The sequence below is a fragment of the Polyodon spathula genome, unplaced genomic scaffold (assembly GCF_017654505.1).
Source record: "Polyodon spathula isolate WHYD16114869_AA unplaced genomic scaffold, ASM1765450v1 scaffolds_633, whole genome shotgun sequence".
Taxonomy (NCBI): Eukaryota; Metazoa; Chordata; class Actinopteri; order Acipenseriformes; family Polyodontidae; genus Polyodon; species Polyodon spathula.
Window position 1 is genome coordinate 337,021 of NW_024472122.1, and position 15,798 is coordinate 352,818.

The 15,798-nt window shown below is 41.7% G+C and overlaps 1 protein-coding gene across 23 annotated transcripts in view; it reads left to right on the forward strand.

Annotated features, from left to right (window-relative positions):
• LOC121308287 (protein 4.1-like) overlaps nucleotides 1-15,798 on the forward strand; it is a 53,305-nt gene that overhangs the window by 7,244 nt on the left and 30,263 nt on the right. The window contains exon 1 of one of the 23 annotated variants that reach the window (XM_041240584.1): nucleotides 5,233-5,388. The exons of 20 other annotated variants lie outside the window; for them this stretch is intronic. Coding sequence is in view for 1 of the 3 variants with exons in the window: in XM_041240582.1 (XP_041096516.1) it covers nucleotides 8,989-9,023 (35 nt within the window). In the remaining 2 variants the exon portion in view is untranslated. Of the gene's footprint in view, nucleotides 1-5,232; nucleotides 5,389-8,927; nucleotides 9,024-11,834; nucleotides 11,939-15,798 lie in introns of those variants that run through there. 2 more of the 23 variants (XM_041240582.1, XM_041240585.1) reach the window with 2 other exon arrangements.

Here is a 15,798-nt window from a genome sequence, read left to right on the forward strand (position 1 = left end):
GTACATGTGATTTTAATATTGGATGTGCCTGCAACTGGGAAACACTGTATAATTTATTTGAAGGACCATTTTTAACACCGCTTACAAATAGGAAATGGAAACTCCAGCCCACTGCTCTCAAAACTATATATATATTTTTTTTTATCATAACCCTGAAAAAAAATGTCATGTCCCGTGTTGCAATCAATGGGGTCCCACCTGACCCCCACACATAGCCACGCTTTCAAAGGGTCCACTGCAGTCTACTATAACCCCAGTTTCCCAACTCCATTGTGTTTAAACACTTGCTTTTTAGAAGTAAATGACAGCCTGGAGTAAACGTCCCAGTGTTGTGAATGGAAACATTAGCTTCAGATGAGTCACTGTGCAAAAACAATAGGAGCCTTCGGGGAAATGTGGGTCTGCTTCTGAGGTTTGTTTAAAGCCTTAGTTATTGCACCTTAAACAACTCGAGTGACTGTAAGTGAATTGTTAATTGTGTTCAGGGGAATGACAGAGTTATAAAAATATACACAGGAAGGAAGAGGCGTGGGGGTGTGGCTGATTCGTTGGCCAACATTTTCTAACAAGGGTCCTGTTCTGAAGAAAGCGCAAAGGCTCGAACAGAATTTGCCTTTGCAAATATAGGGCCGTCAATGATCCATTAAATCCACATTGAATTTGTGTCAAGCAGGCTTTTTCCTGACACATGGGTTTGACATTTGCTTGTCCTTTCAGATTTTAAAAAAAGTTACTTGCAGTTTCCGCGTTCATCGCAAATCTTGCATCAAAGAATAATGCAACTATCCCAGGTGCGACCTGCAGATATACTCTGCTCCAGTCCTTAAAGGGTTAAAAGATTTTGCATACTACACCAATTCTGTAAATGCTTTATGATAGTGGTGCTTTGCTTGTCCGAACCTCACTAGAACTGATGAACTGAGATGTGTGAGTAATGCTGCCTGGCATTGATAACAATGCTGCACATTCCACCATTGTTATACAACTAAATCCAGTTGTGATCAAACTTAGTTAGGAAAGAGACACAAAGCCCCTGTCTGCATTGATTATAGCACTGAGGTCAATATGGAATCGATAGTGACTTTATGGTTGGAATTTGATGGGAAACAATTTCAGTTCTTCAGTAGTTTGCAATTCCACACACTTATTATAAAAGGCTGCCCAGGATTTGAATCACATTCTTTAAGATTTAGATTTCTAAAACCAGTATGGTCCTCAGCTCCCAATACTACACCAATACCATCCCAGTATAGTGTAGCCGGACTGTCATTTGGAAAATTAGTGAGCGCTGCCGGTCCCCTCTCGCTCCGTCTGCCACGCTCAGATTACACGCAATCCTGACTATTCCCAGCTATTGAACTCGGACAGTGTTATTGTTAGCTCCGTCACGTGGAGCGGAAGTTTTATTGGGAACTATTTCTACACTTCTGTGAACCAGAAATGGGCCTTGCTTATGAATACTCTGCTGTGGTTGCAGTCCGTTGACAGGGATTAGTGCTGCAAGTCCCATCCCCAGATGCAGCATTAACCCTGATTTATAACTGCAGCTCTTTCACTGCCCGGGCCAGCAGGGGATCGTGACGATGCTGCTCTCGTGTGGAGGAACAGGGCTGAACATCAGGGGTGGGGAAAAAGAATCCCGTTCCATAGCAGTGTGATCCATTCCTGGTTTGACTATGAGCTTAATAAGACACACCCAAGCTTGTTCCCTACACATTGCGGCTAATCAAGCGCGTATTAGAACCTAGAATGAGTGAAACTGCTATGCAATAGGACTCTTATTTCCACCTCTGATCATCGTAGCTTCAACACTCGATCGTGTATTAAAGCTGCAGGGTGGTTATGAAGTGGGTGTGCCGCTCCGTGTTGCTGTTGTGGGGAAGTCATTCTCAACAGAGCGATAGAACTTGCAAAGTGAAGGCATCATGCAATGAGAAACAGGATTCTAGGTCTGCCTGCTGCAAAGGATCGTTGAACACGCTGCAGCACGAACCATTTACTCCAGTGCTGAGGCCGCAGTATTTTTGTGACAGTTTTGATTGGTTAAATCAATTTGGCAGTTCATGAAACCCGTTCTCCATTTTCAAAGCACTGTTTAACCTGACACACAAATAAACCCCAAAAAACAACAACACTTTTAAACTTTGAACTTCTCCTGCAACAGTTGCTTCTGGAAAGTTCTTAATAAGTGACGCAGGGAAAGCATATCCGTTTTGCACTGGATTCAGTGTAATGCTTTCATCTTAGGGAGTCTTTTCAGAAGCTGGAAACCCTAGCAGTGTTCAACTCCAGTCCCCAGGAGCATGTTTTAACTGATTGGTGATGTTATGGGTTTTAGAGCAGCGAATGTGATAAATGATAAAATCATACCAGAAATGACTTTGCTTGCTGCTGATTTCATAATCTAATTTGCGTAACATTTGCAGTAATTTTTGTGACTGTTTCCTAATGACTGATATCGTTGATCTGGTCTGAGTACGGTTTAGCTGCAAATGAAACCCCTCCCTTCTGATTTCAGCATGCATTAATGGGAGTAGCTTTAGCACTTTAATGACAAGGCTGCTTTATGGACAACAAGGAGAATGACAGCAAGCTCAGTGGTTTGTGTACTGGACTGGTACTTTAGCCCTCGAGACCTCCTGAGTATATCTGTTAGCCTAATCGAGTCCTGTAAAAAGAATAATAATAATCATAATTATTATTATTATTATTATTATTATTATTATTATTATTATTATTATTATTATTATTATTATTATTATTATCTGTGAGACAGCTGCTTTACCTTTGTGATGCAGAAAGGAAATAAAGTGGTCTGTCCACCCCATAGATATATACAGATACAAACTATATCTGCAATATAGGGCCCTATACTATTCATGGGTTATTTAATTCATGTTTTTTCAATGGCTGTTTTTATGAATACTGTAAAATACAGTTGGGTGTTCATAAACACATTATTAGCTTCTTTAATATTTTTCATTACAGTAATGTCAAACTTTAGATTTTATTCATAAAAACAGACATGCATAAAGATTTGTGAATAGGGTCCCAGTCCACTATATATACGCTTTCTATACTCCAGATATATACAGGGTCCCATAAACCAGGCACCATAGGAAATATCCTCTGTTCTATTAGAATGCTCTCTGTTAAATGGGGTGGCCACATCCAGCTGACTATCTGCCCCACACATCATCTGAATTTGTTCCTCAATGCCTAAAGACAAGAGAAATAGCAGAACCAATCTTCCCAATATTAACTGTGATGCCTCGAGGGACGTCCTGTGCATATTTTTACATATCCATCACACTGACTCTGCAGTACTTGCTGATATTCAGACACATCATGGAGCCCAGTCACTTGAGTTCATTGTGCCTCTCTGTTGTCTTTACACGGTCTCAGCTGGCGTTCTGCACAGCACAGAGGGTAGGACCCCAGCTGGTGGACAGAGAGAGTAGGAGGGGGGAGGGAGGGTCGCATCACACACCGCTCTGCTCTCAACTCTCCCTGGAGGCTCTGTCTGCAAGGTGCAGCCTATTAATCGCACTGAGGGCTCGGAGGAACAGCTGCTCCATCCGTAGAGCGGGACTCAGGGAGGCTCGGCTTGGAGGCTTTGATTTTACACAGCGGAGCAGGGTCCTGACCACACCCCTGTCTCTGTCTCGCTTGCTTGTTTTATTTGTGTGGGGATGAATGCCACACCACAGGCAAATATCTATAATAAACTTCAACTTGAAGCACGGTTGCAGTCTGCAATAAACTTAGAGACTGTTTATCTTTCTGATGCGATTATAGTACAGGAGCTCAGACAAACCCCATTCTGTGAGGCTTAAACAAGGGTAAACCGCAAACATAATTACTAATTCAAATGTGCCCTGTGCATAAGGAAATTATTAGAAGCAAGCTATGGGCTCCGAGACTGTGTTCACAATAAGGTGTTTAGTCTAAGAAACTGAATTTATATCAAAATGTCACAAATTTAAACCATTACCTCTTTTTTGTGTTCTATTTTTTCAGAGCAAAAATTCTCCAGCTTATGTTGCTATTATTACCAGGAAATGTAGCTTTCTATATAGGAAAATTCTTCTCAACACTAGTGGTTTTTGCTCAAAACTATATTGCATACAAATTGTAACTAGTATCAATGTGAATTTTGCAGTGGAAGGATAAGACTGTCAGTGCTATTGCACACTGCTAGAAGTTGGTCAGCAGACTGCCGGCCGCCTCCTTTGGTTTTTCATTGGACGTTATTTATTATTTACTGAGTTTCGCTGACCGGGGGGAAAAAGACACACAAAGCCTCTGTCTGCTGGAACGTTTTTAAAGCAGCAGATCCAAGAGAAGCCTTTATTTCAGAGACAATTGTGTGTAACCACCCTTACCAAAGTGGAAGACGCTTAAAAGCCTTCTAGTGTAATGTTGCTTTGAAGACGGTCGACAAATCTTTTTATTTTCTCAACTTCTTTGAATGACTTCTGAAGCTGGGACAGTGGCGGCATTTGTCCCGCGGTGACCCCATGCAAAGCTTGATTCTGGGGCCCCAATTCCCTGGTCTTACCAGCAAGATTGCATTATGATACCATGACTTTCAACAACAACACTATTAAATGTAACAGCGAGTGAGGAATAAGTGTGTTTTATGTGCTTCCTACCTCATTTCATTTGTGTCTCAACAAAATAGTCATACAAGTCATTGCATGTGTTGTGATACATATTGCATTGTGACCTGCATATCGCAATATCGTATCGTGATATTCATGTATAGTTACACCCTTACTATTCCTATAACCTGAGACTGGGACAAGCAAAAGAAATATAAAATCTAGCCGCTTGTTTAAGCGGGTTGCCAAGTGATTCAAAATTTTGCATCTGGGTTTGTTTGCATTGCATCTAATTAGAGGTGATTTTCTCTAAAAACAACGCCCTCTATACAACCTAGTTATTGTTAACTATATAATGACTCCTATCGGACTGCATTGTGTAGGGTTCATTCTGGGTAGGTGCTTGCTTGCTTGTAGAATGGCTTAATTATAACGTTTCTAAGCATGTTCCATGCATTTTCTTTATATGAACTGCGTTTCCCAGCTGCTGCCTTGGCGCGTTCCATTGTTTGTCAGTCCCCTCTCTTCTGATTGGTAGACGCAGGGGCTTCTGCGATCTCTATTGGCCACTTGGTGTAACAAAATTCTCCTCTTCATATGGAGCCCCGCCTTTTTACTAGAATCTTGAGACCCCAGTAAAAAAAAACAAGAAAATAACAACAAAAAAAACCCGCCACATGTTTTGTATCACAGCATCCCTGGTCTATGAATGAAACATTGGCAATTTGACATCCTCCTAAGGATTAATTTTCTCCATTAAGGTTTTAACAGGACAAAAAAACAGGTAGGCACAGTGCACCCTTTTTACCATGCCTATTTCATATTGATATGGGGGATTTCAATTTTTTATGGTTTTATTTTTACACAAGTCGCCATTTTCAGGCACGAATCATTTAAATACATGTCCCTCCTAGAAGGAACCTGTACAGCATTTAAACAACAAACAGCCGCCTTAGACATTTCTAAATATAGATGGTTAAACGTGATAATCCGTTAGTGAGAAGCAGACTGCTTCGTTAAACACACAATGCAAAACGTGAACGAAACCGCCTTTCTCATTTCCGTGTTTCTAATTTAATTATGATAGCGAAACACCTTTTTTTTTTTTTTTTACTCGCCGATGCATTTAGCGTGCAAACAATGTTAGTATTTTTTTTAATCAACATATTTCCTTTAGCAAGGCACACTTCAATGCGGGTATGGTTTAAAATGCATCGTTATTTTACAATGCATCGTACAAACATGCAGTTTTGAATGTGATTTATATATATCTGAAGTGGTTTGCATTGTTTTTCTCTCCCTATTGTGTTATTGCCAAAATAAGTAAATAAAAATGTGAATAACCTTAAAGCTTCAATGGGTGATAAACATTGCAGTTAAATAAAATACAAATTAAATTTTCTGTTGTTTGGTTACCTGAAGTTGAAACATCCCTGTCTGCCTTTGTCCGTGCTACAAAATATTACTGACAAAGCCACGTCCCATCTCGCTTGGTAAACAATAAACTTTGTTTTCATGGGGAAAAGGAAAAAGTAGCTCCTTCCGTTGTTTGGGAATGTTTTTGTATTTCATTTTCCAGAGTTTAATTGATGTTGTTTTGTGTCGGACAGGAGTCTGGATTTTTAAACATTTAACAAAGTGTTTTGTAGACGTGATGCTGGGGTCGGAGGGGTGAAAGTTACGGCGTAATCTTTTGTTTAAACCTCGCCTTTTCGTTGTTCTCTTTGCTATCCAGACTGAAGGCTGTGAGAATAGTCTTTGCCATGCTTTTTGTGTCAAATCTGGCATTAAACCAGCACACAGCCTGCTTGCACTGGAAGATACATTGTTTTTAATTTGACCAGCATCGCCAGTGTTCAACGTTGTATTGTAAATCACTGGACTACTGCTGTACTGCATTGAACTTCATTTTAGTTTGTAATTAAATACCCTAGACATTGCATTGTGTTGTATTATTTAATTATTTATTTGTTTGTTTGTTCTGTCTGGCTAAACGGGTTCTAAATCCTGAATGCTATTACTAGTAAAATTATATTGAGGAGCGGGGGTATACAGTCCTATTGAAATGCTGTAATTTGATGTGATAAGACAACAAAACATTAACACAAATAGGAACATAAAAACCTTTGCCTTTTTAATTGTATTTATTTATTAAATGCCTTTTTTTTTTTGGCACAGTTACTCTCTTTTTAAAATGGTTGTAAAAGGTGAACTCTCTCTACTGTTGTTTATTCATCCTTGAATTGTTACTTGGCAACCAAGCCATTCTACTGTAACTGTCCTTAGGATGAGAGGTAAAAAGTGAGGCCCTATTGCAAGTGACTGCAGCAAAAGCAGTTGTAGTTGATGCATAGTTCACCCCCTAGTCTCTAAGTAGCTTTGGATAAAAGTGTCTGCGAAATGACTAAATAATAAAACCATTAACCGTTAACCTTTCCCGTTTGTTCTTGTGAAACTTGGAGTTACAGTATGGGCTCTTTCCTGATGCAGGGGGTCATGCAGGAGGTTAAGTGGACCCTAACCGCTGTGCCAGATGTGGAAGGATTGAAATCCTGCCTTCGGGGAAAGCCTGGATTCCTACCCATCTGTGTACGAGTGTGGGGGTTGGAGGGGGTGAGGATGATGAGCTGGAGAGCTATGTGGTCAGGCCTGCTTGTGCATGTCCTGTCCTTGCTACTGTACAGACTAGTCAGTTCTACTGTGCCTTTTTTGGAAACAGCCATGCATGCATTCTTTAAGGATGACTAGGTTAGATAAATAGATGCTTAGGTTAGGGTTCTTTGTTGAAGTGGACCCGTCTGGTGAAGACCCAGTGGACTGCAGGATGAGTTGCAGCGTCAGGGGAGCGCAGGATGACGGCTGGCTCTGTGAAGTAATCCATCTTGGCTGGGGAATAGTAATTGGACAGAATCGCAGACCGGCGTAAATCCCTTGAAAATGTGCCCCTTCTGTTTTGAAGTGAAGCTGTTCCTCCAGTGATTGCACTGGCTTTGTGTGGTGTTCTGAGCTCCAGTACAAGTCAGGCACACCCATGCTTCACCAGCTGTATTCTAGTGCTTGTCTTCCAGGGCTTGCAGAGCCTTTCTTAGTCTTACACACTGTTCCACCATTGAGGAGTTTATCGGAATCCAAGGTAGTTCAGCATGTTGTGGATTTATAGCTGGTCAACACACAGGAAGCAGAGTGTAAGGGGACATGCTGGGACCCATGCATACTCTAAATGATTTGGACAAGGAGATAAGTTTGTCAAATTTGAATTGGTCAGAAAGGTGGCAGATGAAATGCAATGTTAAATGTAAGGTATTCCGTTTCAATCACGACAGTATAGGGTACCAAACGGTCTCTAGTAAACTAGTACATGCCTGCTGCCTGACCTCAGTGGTGTTGTAGACTTGACGCCGAGTACAAATCAAGGTAGATCGAAATGGGTTTGCACAAGTCTTTGTGTGTGTGCCTGCAGCTGAGAGGGATTTCACACGATCCCGGATCTCTTGGCAGAACAGAAGAGTGCTCTTATTAGACACCTCGTGAGATTTGAAGCTTTCGTCTCTGAACCCTTTTGCACTTGTCACTGAAGTCTCATGAGACAAAACCTGCCTTAACTTTTAAAATATTCATAAGTATTGTCAAATAGAGACAACACTGGGTGAATGTAAAATGGTAGTTCATCATTACAGATCATGTATGTCAGTGTCTTTGTGTGCAACAAAGTAAGAAGATTGATGTAAATTTAGGACAGGAAAAAATAATTTCTATCTGTTGACATGTGGCAATTTGAACAAAGTAATTGAGTTTCTGACTTGCCCTTGTACAGTGAATTGGGCTAGGCCATGACCTAGTTAATCTACTGGGAGAATCCCATTTTAAAGGGGGGGGGGGACACCAAAACAGACCAGGAATTAAAATACAGAACAAAATATTCCCAAAATAAACTTTGTGGAGACTGCAAGGTTTTGCTGTTTGTTTTCTGTGAATCTCGGGAGGTCTAGCCAGGAAGACAAATAAAGGAAAGTGCAGGATGTGGATGCCCTGCATACTGGACATGTGTTTTGTACGACCCTTTTATTCACGAAGGCGAGGGACCCACACAGGCGTGATGACAGTGTTTGTCTTTTTGTCTTCAAGTACAGCTCCCTGTAGCGAAAGGACTGCAGAGCTTATTGAAAATGACTTCAAATGAAGCGTATGGGATTCTGGGAGGATATGTGATGCATGCAGCCATAAAGTACATGTGTGCACTGAGTAAAGCGCAGGGGTGTCGCTATGAAGCATGTGGGTGCAGTGATGAAGGATGTAACGTGCATCGGGCACAGAGGGGACCATACTGTGCATTGATATGCTAACTCCACAGCTGCAAAGAGGACAGTAACAGTGTTCTGTATCAATGCTGACTCGCCAACCATTCAAGAGTGTCCTCAGGTATTTAATATTAAAGGGTTATCTACACTTAGACATTCAAGTGTTTTTAGGCACAGTCTTAAAAACAGAGTGGACTTCAATCTGACCATCACACGGTAAGCTGGCATTGGTGGGCATAGCAGTAAGTTTCTGGACCAAAAGACAAAAGAAATCTATAATAGTGATGGTGATGATTCTTATTATAATTCTCATCTAGTGCTTGGACAAACATTGTTTTTTCATGTTTTGAATATTGTTTAAAAATCTGAACAAATATTTGAATATACTTAAATTATAATTATAAATTATAATTCTTACAGTAAAATAAATAAAATAAAATCAGGTAAAATAGACCTTGTTCCATACAGGGCTGCCCAGTGTTTTTCGCCAACGTGCACAATGTAACCCAAAAAATGTGGGCATTTTGCTACTCTGGTGCCACATCAAATGCCCGTTAAAGAAATGAGAGAAGTACACACAGATGTGTGTTATGTATTTCAGAAGTCATTAATGCATTGTTTTCTTTTGCTGATTTTCTTAGGTGGTCCTTTATAAATTCTCTTATATCAAAGAATATGGACGTGATCATTTTTACCACCGAATGCTTCACCAGTGTCAGTTTGATAATGTGCCCGGGCACAGTTGTTATCTGTAATCTATAAGGGACGATTGCTTCTCTGTATCTTCCTACCGCTGCTAGATGATTTCCTTCCTGCATTGTTTTTCCAGCTGGAGATTGCGGCGTGTACATTTACAGCTGGATACTAAAAATCCTGCTGTGATGACATTCTGCTTATAAAGCATTTAGCGACGGCTCAAGTCAGCATGAACCCAGTTTATTCCCAGCTGCTATTGTAAAATAATCCGTTATGCGCGTGGCACGCGTGGGAAGTGTGACGTGTTGGGGCTGTTGTGTGAATCCCTCTCCGCAGTGTACACCTGCTCCTGCTCAAATCAGTGAGCTCTCCAGCGTGTCATCATTGTTTCAGCTGAAGGTGTGCTGTTGAGGTTGTGTGCTGTTACAGTAGTTTCTTGATTCTGTTGCCGTGTCTGGTTATCTGCGCCAGCAGGCTGACTGGGATGATATAAGCATGTGTTTAATGAGAATGGTCCCAGCAGCTGGAAACAGCACCTCAGTGCAGTGCGATCTAATCCAGGACTGGGGCTGATTTCACTTTTAAAAGCCTTTTTTAAATCCTTAAGCTCGCTTTCAGCATTCAGAGAGAGGAAAGTATTTGTTTGGCGTCCGAGTTTTGTAGGAACTGCGTTTTGATGTTGGCTGACATAAATAACTCAGTGTGGGATATCTTGTGACATGTAACTTGCCACAGAATGCCTTGTGTGTAAACGTACGTTTAAAACCCTATGCCATACGCATGCTGTCTGCATTTGAAGACAGTTATCCACTTGACTTGAAACAAAGAACCCTGTGTCAAGGCAGTGCAGTGAGAACAAGCACTGACAAGAGTTTCTGCGTCGGGTCTGTAAAACACTAGTGACACTCTCTCTCAAAACACTGCCTCTCTCCAAAGCTTGCTCCGAGGCAAATCCAAACTAGAAAACAAAAACTCTGTTTATGCCTTCTTTTGAGCCTTGAGCCCCAGCAATCAGACTGCTTGTACCCCTGCACAGTGTGTGTGAGTAGAGGGCTGGGTCATGTCTTGTACCCCTGTGCAGCGTGTGTGAGTAGAGGGCTGGGTCACGTCTTGCACCCCTGCACAGTGTGTGTGAGTAGAGCGCTGGGTCACGTCTTGCTGACAGCACTTCAGCCTGTTCCGCTGAATCTAACCCCACCCTGACCTTTGCCCTGGGCTGTAACCCCCCGCACCATCCATCTCCCTGAAATCGATTGCTGTCTAGAGCACCAAACCCTTTACTAACAATGTGCCACTGAGCATCAGCTTCCACATGATTAAACAAAGAAAGACTTAGACTTCTTTAATAATATAACACTGGCCTATATTTGAAAAAAATAAATGCATCGTGTACGTGTTGCTGTCAGTTTAATTAATAAAACTACCAGAAACTACTTTAAAAAACGAACTTCTGTCTCCATGTCCTGTTGCCTGTATACAACAGGAATGGAGGTAAGACTCCCATTGCATAGCAGTTTGATACATTCCTGGTTTTACTGCGAGTTTAACACGTGTTACCTATACATTGGGGCTAATCGAACACACAGCAAAACCTGGAATGGGTGAAACTGCAGTAGGAGTCTTATTTTCATCCCTGCACAGTCTTGTGGTGGTTGTTATCAAATTAGGATTTGCTATTAAAAAAACTGTGTATACAGGGTTGCTCAATATGTTATGAATATAGGTCTCAATCTAATTGAATAAAGCATTCCTGATGGTGCTCCACCCCCCCACCCCACCCCCATTTGTACAGACACACACACACACACAGACACACACACACACACACACACATTATATATATATATATATATATATATATATATATATATATATATATATATATATATATATATATATATATGCATGACTTTGGTTTCCTATTTCGCTGGGCTGTACTGGCTAGTAAGAGCATGTGTCCTGCTTTGTTCAGGTAGCTGGGTTTCACTGGATTTGTTTAAAAAGATAAAAAGGGAAGCTGGTTACCTTCTACACCGTGAGCATTGTAAATGTGGCCCATGTGACAGTGTGGGTTCAGCGTGTCCCACAGTAAGGGTGTGAGTTGTGGTACAAGCTGTGATAAAGAGGGAACTCCCAGAGCTAACGGAACTGCGATGGATGATACAATCGTTCTGAAGGAGGGGCCCCCCCTCCTCTCTCTCCTGTGGGGGTGGGGTATTGAAGCTTGCCCCCCCCATCACTGCACTGCTAGTAAAGCATGACAGATTATGAAGTGGATTGCTGCTTTTGAATCTGGTGTAAAAGTAAAGCTGCTCTTACTGTTGTACAGTTTGGGACAAGGTAAGGTTTTCTGTATTTGTTTTGCGTCACTGAATTCTGTTAAAAGGCCAATCTAAATGACGGAGGAAGAGCTTATTCATACTAACCTTATGCAAGTTCTTTATTCAAGGTACAGCACTGTGCAGCGGCCGTGTTGTGCTTTTCTGGTCATGTATAAAGGCTCATGCTGTATCCTTGTGATGCGATACAGCCGTTTGCAATGACTTTGTATCAAATAACTTGTGTCTGATGGGTTTGGTCATGCATGCTTTTTGAAGCTTGGATTTGTGCATAGTGTAAGTGGTTAAGATGATAATTATTTCCCTACAGAGCTTTTGCAAAGTGGCTGTGCAGTCCTCCCCAAAAGCTAATTGCATTCTCCCAATGGAAGATGGGAGTTCTGGGTGTTTATTTTGATCTGCAGTCCTGGAGATTGCATAGGGCTGCTTTTCTGCACACCCATGTGTTGTGTTCTAAAAACCGGATCACGTGATCTGAGTGAAGGGAACAGTGATTTCATCAGCCCAGCTTATTTAGTAAACAAACAGCATTGCTAACAGCTGGATTTGAGTGTTTGCTTTAAATGTGTTTAAGAAGGAAGTGGGGGTGGGTGGTCACATCACAGCAAGGGGAAGGCAGCTATGTCAGTGTTGTTTTCATTGCAGTAGTATTCATGCATTGTGCAAAACCTACACAGGAAAGTGTGCACTATTGTGCAGTGCACTCCCTCTGTAAGAATACCAAAAAACAGAGTCCCTGCCATTACAATACTGTATCCCATTAAACCAGCGCCCTGCACTTTCAAATTGACTTCAGTCAGTGTCTTAAAGGGAGGCTCTGGTTATTCATTAAAACAGAACTTATTTCAACAGAGAGAAAGTCAAAAGTTTAGTTTTGCTATGAAATATAATAAAAAATAATTTTAAAAAGCTGTACGAAATTAATTAATTGTGTGGCTGATGTATATTTTTTCTTTGGCATCCTAATTTAAAAAAAATAAATTAATCGAATCGGCCAAACTTGTGAAAGCAGCAGTCTGGCCTGTGAAGGACGGCAGACGCACAGGGCAGTTTTGTCTGCCACTTCAAAGGCTGAGCGCTCTGTAGGGTTTCCTTGGATAAAATAAAATACAAGGAAACAGAGCTGTGCCCCAGTCTACTACCTCTACCCCAGTTATTTTCAATGGTCTCTTCTGATTTAAACTGTGCTTTATCAGATCAAGTGAATTTAGAGAACGTCGATTAACCATTAGGGAGACAGCTTGGTGTCGGGTTAAAATATATCGATGCTCCTCTGAAAAAAACAGCACTCAAAATAAGTTGTACATAACGATGAAGAGATATTTGTTACCTGGCCCTCAAGTCTAATATCAAATTACTATACATACCAAGAGTTTGATAGCCCTGATGTAAAAGCTCTTAAATTTCAATTGCCTTTTCATATCAACAATTATTTTTTATTAAAAACATATAGGGCCTACATTTCTTTAAGAAACATTTCAACTAGAATTATTTGATTTTTTTTTTGAAGAAATTGATACAGACTTGTACTGTATTTGAAATGTTTGTGAGATTAAGATCATCACCTTTATGTTTATACAGCACCTTTCATAGTGGACCACCATCACAAAGCGCTTTACAAGATACGAGACTAGGGTGGGTGAACTATGCATCAGCTGCAGAGTCACTTGTAATAAGGTCTCACCTGAAAGGCAGAGCACAAGGAGGTTTGCTCGGGGGCATACAGTGAGTCAGTGGCGGAGCTGGGATTTGAACCGGATACCTCCTGGTTACAAGCCCATTTCTATAACCACTGGACCACACAGCCTCCTGAGTAAATGTGTTGTTAATATGGCCTAGGTGTGTGCCCTAGTTTCAGCAGTTCTCTCTGCCACGGGGAATCAGACACAGCAAAGCAACGTCCACGCAGACAGGCTCAGAGTAAAGCTCAGCCGCGTGTGAAGAGACATCGATTTGCGGTGCGGAGGTCTGACAGGTGGGGTTATTCTGCCTTGTTTACAATGCCAGTGAAAATGTGCATGCGTTTGTATGACTGTGACTCTCTAGCTTCTGTGAACTACTGTTTTGGAAAGCCTGTATTATGTATGTCACATTTGTAACTGTGATAAATTATGATGACTCTTCAGCACTGTTTATTGAGGTTCTTTATCTGAGTCTGGAGGTTTCTGTTTGGCAATTCTGTTTGTGCTTGTGCAGAAGATAGATCCTAGTTTTAATAATATGGATACAGTTTCACTTTTGTATTGGCAGCCTTGCAGATTGCGTATGTCCTCTCCACAGATTAAGCTGTGTATTTGAAATGGATTATTTAGACCGTACAGTACTTGTGTATTTTTGGAAACGGCTGTGAGGCCGCTGGCACGCTTTACATGAAAGGGACTGTTAAATAGAGATTCAGCAGACAGTACTTTTGTCAGTGTATGCACTGAAAAGTGCATTGCGCTGTGTATTTATATACAGTACGGTTTGAGAACATTGTTGTGCATAACCTGAGCAAGCACACCTGGCAATGCAGTGTGCGAGGAGTGGTGCAAGCAGCACACGTATTCTGTTGGTCTCCTTACACAGTAACAGAGGGGAGGTAGGTGGTGTAGTTAAATATTTCTCCAAACCAGATATGCCTAATCCAACTGGGAGTTATTTAAAACAAGAAATAAGGAAGGAGGTGTTAAAAACAGAATGATCTACCACCCTGATTTTGTTTCATTTCTTCTGCTTTTTAAGAGTTTGTACCTGTCAAGATATGTGTGTGTGTGTGTGTTATCGTGCACATGTTCTGGGGTTCTTTGTTGTTGACTGGGCTAGGAGCTGAGTGGATTAGTGGCAGAGCAGGTTTAGTGGTTTTTGAGCACTAACAATGGTGGCACAGAGCTAGCGGTAAAGGGGATTTCAGCTCTTTTCAGTGCGCTCTGCGAGGGGAGCAGACAGTGACGCTGTGAGGCGTGCACCCTCGGTGTCGGAGAGGAAGAATTGAGACTGGGAGCTCCAGTCCTTCACAGAACTGGTGCTGCAGCTGCAACCCCTTGCCAGTACACACAGACGTGCAAACCATCCGCAGCCCAAACCTGAATGCAGCCAGTATTAGCATTGCAGGGCCCAATTGTCTTGAAGTGCAGAGGCATTCCAGTGCTGGCAGTCTGAAAATCGTCTGAAGTTTGCTGCTAACCTGAACATTTTGGCTACCCAGTATTTGTGCTCTAACAAAACATTCACATGTCCTGCCACCTAACTAAACCCAGTGTGCTACATTTGACATACTGCAGCCACAGAGACGAATACATTGGGAGTAGCAATTGAGCTGCATAGAGTTGCGTTCATTAAAAGCATCAAATCAGAGGGCCAGGATGACTGCAGGATTGATTGGAATGTTTGAAATGAACACTTCTCTGGCTTAGAAGGCTTTGAATTCGTCTTGCGCTGTGAGGCCCTGAAGCTGTTGAAGCCAGCCCCATTAGCGCGGCTGTTTGTTTTTTTCTTTTCCCTCCATGCTAATAAACGCAACACAGCAACAATTGGAACCCTCATTATCTGCAAACCTTAATGAGAGGATCATCAGGGGCTTATTCAATAACCCTTAAAGAGTTGAACAAGGGAGGCATTGTGTGGACGGGTCGCTCTCCCTCCCTTTGTGGTCTGTGCCAGTGCAGTCCAGGTTAGCTGCTTCAGAGCTGCTAATGAGGACCGACTTGTGTTTTAAGGAAAGCTAAATTGTAGCCCTGATCAGAGTGGATGGGTCTGAACCCTGTTCACATTCAGGTAGTCACGCTGGCTACCGCTGTAAACAAAACTAGAACTGCTCTGGGTGTGCTTTTGACTTGGCAAATACTTTATAGAGCCTGTTAGAAGGTGACACCGATGATC